Source organism: Pteropus alecto, unplaced genomic scaffold, assembly GCF_000325575.1.
Source record: "Pteropus alecto unplaced genomic scaffold, ASM32557v1 scaffold433, whole genome shotgun sequence".
Taxonomy (NCBI): domain Eukaryota; kingdom Metazoa; phylum Chordata; class Mammalia; order Chiroptera; family Pteropodidae; genus Pteropus; species Pteropus alecto.
In genome coordinates this window covers 492,840-499,118 of record NW_006433953.1, presented here as the reverse complement: position 1 = coordinate 499,118, position 6,279 = coordinate 492,840, and the positions used below count along the sequence as shown (strand labels likewise).

The window sequence follows — 6,279 nt, the reverse complement described above, 5'->3', positions numbered from 1 at the left end:
GCAGTCAGGTTTTTTATTGTTTATCTGAAGTTGGGGATGTGATAGGGGACACGTTCTTACCTTCCTTTGCTAGGTCCCAAACTATTCCACCTCTACTTCCCCCAGACCTGAAGATTCAAGGGGAGACCCATGACAGTATTGAGGATGCCCGCACAGCCCTTCAGCTCTACCGAAAGTATCTAGAGCTAAGCAAAAATGGCACTGAGCCAGAGTCCTTCCATAAAGTGCTCAAGGGTCTTTATGAGAAGGGCCGAAAGATGGACTGGAAGGTGCCTGAGCCTGAGGGCCAGACAAGTCCCAAGAGTAAGGCTTGGGATGGGACAAGGGAAACTGGACTGGGTGGGTTTTGATCGCCTATGTAAGATTATACCACAGTAATGAAGATGATGTTAACAACAGTACCAGCCCTACCTTATATTTGTAAAGGACTTAATTATCCCAAAAGTGAAATAGATTTTGTTACTGAAACTCTATATTGGTCTTAACCTCCTCTTGCCCAGTTCTAAAATGTTTGTGGGAGGTCCATGCCCTCTTTTCTCTTGGATTTTTCCTTCATAAGAAGTATCCCAGGTGCTTTTTCTCCGCCTTAAGACTTATCAGTGCTCTTGGTTTTGTCTCTGACAGATGCAGCTGTTTTTTCCTCAGTGCTGGCGCTCTGACCTCACCCTCTCCCAAAGAACTACTGCCTCTCCCTTCAGTGTTCTGTGGCCCCAGAACAGGGATGTGGCTTTTCATGTTGGCTATACCCTGTCCACTTCCAGAATTGGACCTGCTCAGGGTTTATAGATGGTGCTATTAATAGAACTGAAATGCAGCAGAATTGTTGCAAAGGATCTAGGAGCCAGATTCTTTTCTCATCCTTTGCAAAACAGTGGGCCAGAAACAGAGTCTAGAATTGACCCAGATGGAAAGTAATTGGTATTCTTAATAAACATCCTGGCTGATTAATATCCAGGCAAGGAAGATCCTGGAACCAAAACTCTCAATTCCTATTTAGCTAAGGACTGATGTACTGGACAGTGACTGGATCCAACAGTAGCTAAGACCTAGTTCAAGTCTGACTGCTCATGGGATGCCAGAAGGAGCCAGCATGTAGTCTTGGTGACCCCGGCAAACCAGTATTGCCAAGACTAACATTGCCAAAAAGGCCTTTGGGTCCAGAAGCTTGGCTGCTGGCTACACTCCTGCTGACAGCTGAGAAGCATCTGTCTTCCATCCACTCCACTCTCCTGTCCCAAGTTTTGTTTTCTTGTTTTTTTATTTTGTTTGTTTTAAACCGCATGTTTTATAAAATAAAAACAAAAATATTATTGGCTGTCATCTATCTCCCTGGAGACCTGCGGGGGTGGGGTTCTCTGATTTAAGTCCTTTCCTTTGTTGTTGGCTTTCTATTACAACTGAGAAAACCTAAGGCTTTCAAATGCCCAGATAGAAATGAAGGTAAAGTTCTGTGGAGTCGAAAGCTAAGGATATTGGAGGAGTATAATTATGTCTTTCCTAGGCAAAGTCATGTCTTTGCTGTGCCTGCCTAGTATCCTCAGGTCAGATTCTTCTAAGACGTACAGTATGGTTTCTCTGAGTGGGGAAGCTAACAAACTACAGGTCCCAGGATAGCTTAAGAGTTGTAGCTACTAACAGTATCTGTGCGGTGTTGCAGTGCTTCCTGGGAGATGTAGTTTCATGAGTATTGAAACGAGGGCTTCTTAGTAGCAAGCAGCGTACCTTTATTTTTGAAGGTCCTAGTCTACCTGGACTGATACACACCCGCGCCTGACCGCCTCCATACACCACGCCAGGATCCGTCCTAGCTTCAGGCCACTCCTATTCTTCAGCAGGCCCCTGACGATCACGTGGAGCTGCTCGCCACGCAAGTCTGGGTCCTTCTGCGATCCACCGGGGTCCTCGCTGCCTGGGAGCCGCTCCTAAGCTGCCTGTTCGCGCGAGAATTTAGAGGGGCGGGTTTAGGGTCATTCCTAGTGTGGGGCTCGTACCGCAGCGCACTGGGGGCCCTGCTTAGGTGCCCACTTAGAGTGCGGGGAGCCGAGTCAGGCGGTCGCCAGGGCATCCCGGGTCGGAAAAGCGCCGGAGCGCTCTGGAGAGGGCTGGACAGCCCCGCTCCCCCACAGCCAGGTGCTAGGGTCGAGAGCTAAAGTGAGAGTCCCACCGTCTTCCAGAGCCTGGGCCACGGCGGCGGCCCTGGGAGCAGAGGTGGGATGAATGCGAGTGTTGCTGAAGATCGGGGATGGACTGGATGGAAGACAATGGCGGGGTCCTTAGAAAGGGGGCTGGTCTGCACGGGAAATAGCTTATAGGCTAGAGGTGGGGATGCAGAAATCTTCGGTGCTGGGTCCAAATAGGCTCTAGCTATTGAGTGTGCTCCTCGTGGGCCAGCCACTTCGCTGACTCCTGGCCTGAATAAGCTGCTCTCCTTTCGGCAGCTCCTCTGTCTGTGCCTTTCGTCCTCGCTTTATCGTCAACCTCCGTTCCGTAGCTGCCACATCCCCGTGAGTTCTAGGCAAGCTACGCTGAAGTACCAACATCTAGAGTCTCACCTGTCGTAGTGTCTGGGACCGAGCCCCAAGTCCCGAGCTCGCGCTCTCACCGCCTGGGGGAATCCTGGTCCTCAAGGGTGGGAACAGAGGAGCCTCTTTTTGTCCCGGCCATTTCCTGGAGAGTAGAACCAGAGTCACACTGAAGCCTTTGGGAAGATGGACGGGTTGGGGGAATGGACCTGTCTCCTCAAACTTATGCTTTATTCCAATCCAAATCCAGGTGGAGCAACCCCATTACGTTAAAGATGAAAGGCTGGGGTTGGCTGGCCCTGTTTCTGGGGGTCCTGCTGGGAACTGCCTGGGCTCGGAGGAGCCAGGATCTACACTGTGGAGGTAAAGACACAAAGAGAAGTGGGAGGAAGGAGGGTGGGGAAGACAGAGCCTTGGGAGGACATGAGATCCAAAGCCTGGGTAAGAATGAATGGAAACTGGGTGATTCCTTTCTCCCTTTCCCCCTCCCCCACCTTCTCTCCCCTGCACCAGCTTGCAGAGCTCTGGTGGATGAACTAGAGTGGGAAATTGCCCAGGTGGATCCCAAGAAGACCATTCAGATGGGCTCTTTCCGAATCAATCCAGATGGCAGCCAGTCAGTAGTGGAGGTAACTTACTGTTTCCCCAAATAAAGTAGCTCACTCTAACTTTGAATGAGAACTCATCTCATTAAGGAGTTTGGTTTAATAGAAATAAAAACATTGATCCAGAGAGGTATCTAAAAGATAGGGCTGTTTCATGTGGAAGAGGCTGGAGGTTTATAACCTACGCACTTGCTTCCTGGCACCAAACCTTAATAATTTGTTTCTGCTGTAGAAGTTGTTAGCAGACAGGGACCCCTGATCAGCTCACTTCTCCACATCCTTAAGCCATGTGACTCATGTTTTTACTCTGGCAGTATGGTATATACACAAACATTCACTCAAAAAAATAAGTCTTATCCTTGTACTTAGGAAACTTATTTCAGTAGAAAACAACACATAACAAAGCTGTACCTAGTGAACAATAAATGTTAAGGTTGTAATGCTTGTGAAATGATTTAATAGTTGTTATCCTCAAAGCCTACCCTACCTTTGTAATGCTCTCCTTTTGAGGGCAGGTTTTAGTCTCAGTACAAAACAATAAAATTACCTTACATCCATAAGAACTAAGGGATTTCAAAGGAAAAGAACATAGTCGACTAGAGTTAATCAGAGGTTTCTGTTTATAATTTGGACCTAATGACACCTTTTTTATTTCTTAGGATTGTTACTGAGGTGAAATAAGACTATATATTTGAAAACACTCTAGAATTATACAAATAAATCATACTGTTTTTAAATAGGGCAGACTTTTTAGAATAGGTCGGTTGAGTTAGATTTGGAAGGAAAAATAAGGATGTAAATTACTGATGTACAGAAGTAGAAGAGTGTGACCCAAGGCTGAGAACATTTCTAGGTGCCTTATGCTCGCTCAGAGGCCCACCTCACAGAGCTACTAGAAGAGGTATGTGACCGGATGAAGGAGTATGGGGAACAGATTGACCCTTCCACCCACCGCAAGAACTACATACGTGTAGTGAGCCGGAATGGAGAATCCAATGAACTGGACCTACAGGGCATCCGAATTGATTCAGACATCAGTGGCACCCTCAAGTTTGCGGTGAGCTATGGGAGTGGGTAGTTGGATCTTAAAAATTAGGGGAGTTATTGAAGAGCCCAGGTGGAAAGCTGGGCCAATATCCTTGTACTCCTCTCTGGAGACGAAAGTAAAAGGCCTCTTCTTGCTGCCCTCTCTCACTCGTTTCTCTCTTGGGTTGGCAGTGTGAGAGCATTGTGGAAGAATATGAGGATGAACTCATTGAATTCTTTTCCCGAGAGGCTGACAATGTTAAAGACAAACTTTGTAGTAAGCGAACAGGTAAGGTGGTCCTACTTTACCTTCTGTCCTCACAGCCCTGTGGAAATGGGCACATTCCTTAGTGTGCTTCCCCCTATCAGTCCTCTTGATATTAGCTCAAGAGTTGGCTTCCATTACCAATGGCTTAGGTGATGCAGGACAGGGCAAATCTTCCCCAGGTGAGGGGGAGACCAAGCCCTGTACCAAGAGAAGAGGGTCCTTTGGTGGAGAGTGTAGAAAGAATTCAACACACACGCCAAAGTTAAAGTTAAAAGGAAAGTTTATTAGAAAAGAGATAACACTCCACAGATAGAGTGTGGTCTCTTCTCAGAGGCAGAGAGTGAGAGAGACTAAGGGAGACATGGAAAGGCAGTGGGGGGGAGAAGTGAGGGTTCAGAGAATTCAGTTTATATGTCATTCTTTAGTTTCCATTTTCTTTGATATGGACGTACAGTGAGGAAGGGGAAGAGTATGTAGTGTGACAAGGTAAGAATGTGTAGTGAAAGGCCTGCTGGCAGTTCCCAGCCTTTAATCCATGGTTTTAGCCATAGGGAATGACTGTTGGTTCCCATTTCCCCTTCACAGGTGTGGAGAATGGGTTGTTAGCAATCCCAGTAGAAATCTTTGTTTTGAAAGGGTCATCCTGGCCTGGATGCAGGGCTGACCAGCATATTGCAGTCACTGAATGTAGATTGATTAACATTTTAATTCTCTTGCCTCCTTCCTATGTTATTGGGACTTGGGTTGTTCCTCTCCATTCTCTTCCTGTCAGCTTTCAGAATTTGTGGCTCCCTTACCTGAAATACAGGTGAGAGGATAATGGGAATGTTTTGTCATTTAAAAGCATATGCTCTGAAAAATGGTGGTTGGTATGTGTATCAGTTTGATTTCGGGTATTTTCTTGATAGTGGCATACATCAGTATGAGAGTGGCATTATCTTTCAAATTGTTATGTGCTGTTTGCAGATCTATGTGACCATGCCCTGCATATATCGCATGATGAGCTATGAACCATTGGAGCGGCCCAGACTGACAGGCTTGATGGATCACCCCCAGGAGGGGAAGAGGGTGGCAATGCCTTTTATATTATGTTTTTACTGAAATGAACTGAAAAAAATATGAAACCCAAAGTACAAACTGTGTTGTCTTTTTCTGCCCAGAATTGGCCCTAACATTAGGCTTGAAAATAAGGGATTCCAAACAGGAAAGAAAGAGAAGGAAGAGCTTTGGGAATGGTCTAGCACAAAGGTAGGAGGAGCCTGAAGCTTTTTTTTTTTTCCTGCTGCACTCAAAATAGATAGGTATTTATTCAGTGCCTACTCAATACAATGTATATAAAGTTTAATTGTGGAGAGATGAATACTCTCTATGAATAAGCAAAAGAACATAAGTGTATGGTAGTATAGGATTCTAGAAATAACTTGTTTTCTTACTGATGAAACATAAAGTAAGACAGCTTGGTCTCAAAGGAATTAATGGACATGCATTATTCTTCCCTCCCTGCCCTTCCAGATGGAGGGATCAGCAAGAGCATTCATGAAGGGGAAAATGGATGTGATCAACTCAGCTGAAAAGTAAGGGCTTTATCAGATAGGGAGAAATTAGGTAAGGAACGTTATTTAAAGGCCTTGCTTGATGGCCTGATCTTTCAGATTTTATGCCAACAGCAACACTGAAGTATACCTTTTTCTTCTCTATCACTAACCAATGTCAATCTAGATTATAAGTCTGTCCCCACTTTCTGTATGTAGAGATTCCATGCTGGGGCATTGGGATGAAAACATAAAGGATACCTTCTTTGAAGAGCTTCTTAAACACTCTGATCTTGAGGTGTGGCTGTCTCAGGGTTCGGAATGGA

General features: G+C 45.8%; 2 protein-coding genes across 10 annotated transcripts in view; both read left to right on the top strand.

Annotated features, from left to right (window-relative positions):
* Nucleotides 1-1,310, top strand: part of PAN2 (poly(A) specific ribonuclease subunit PAN2) — a 12,496-nt gene extending 11,186 nt beyond the window's left edge. For 6 of the 7 annotated variants that reach the window (XM_006908902.2, XM_015587057.1, XM_006908901.2 and 3 more), the window contains exons 24-25: nt 106-303; nt 625-1,310. In XM_006908902.2, coding sequence (XP_006908964.1) covers nt 106-303; nt 625-659 — 233 coding nt within the window. In that variant the 3' untranslated portion in view covers nt 660-1,310. Of the gene's footprint in view, nt 1-73; nt 304-624 lie in introns of those variants that run through there. The other variant, XM_015587058.2, reaches the window with a different exon arrangement.
* Nucleotides 1,311-1,694: 384 nt separating this feature from the next.
* On the top strand, nt 1,695-5,558 carry CNPY2 (canopy FGF signaling regulator 2). 3 transcript variants are annotated; one of them, XM_015587035.2, is made up of 6 exons: nt 1,695-1,867; nt 2,773-2,885; nt 3,036-3,151; nt 3,981-4,184; nt 4,346-4,442; nt 5,388-5,558. In XM_015587035.2, the coding sequence occupies exons 2-6, from the start codon at nt 2,798-2,800 to the stop codon at nt 5,429-5,431; spliced, it is 549 nt and encodes a 182-aa protein (XP_015442521.1). In that variant the 5' UTR covers nt 1,695-1,867; nt 2,773-2,797; the 3' UTR covers nt 5,432-5,558. The 3 variants fall into 3 exon arrangements, with proteins under 3 accessions (XP_015442521.1, XP_006908962.1, XP_015442520.1); XM_006908900.3 differs by having other exon boundaries at nt 1,720-2,208; XM_015587034.2 differs by lacking the exon at nt 1,695-1,867 and adding an exon at nt 2,306-2,504.
* The last annotated feature ends 721 nt before the right edge of the window (nt 5,559-6,279 follow it).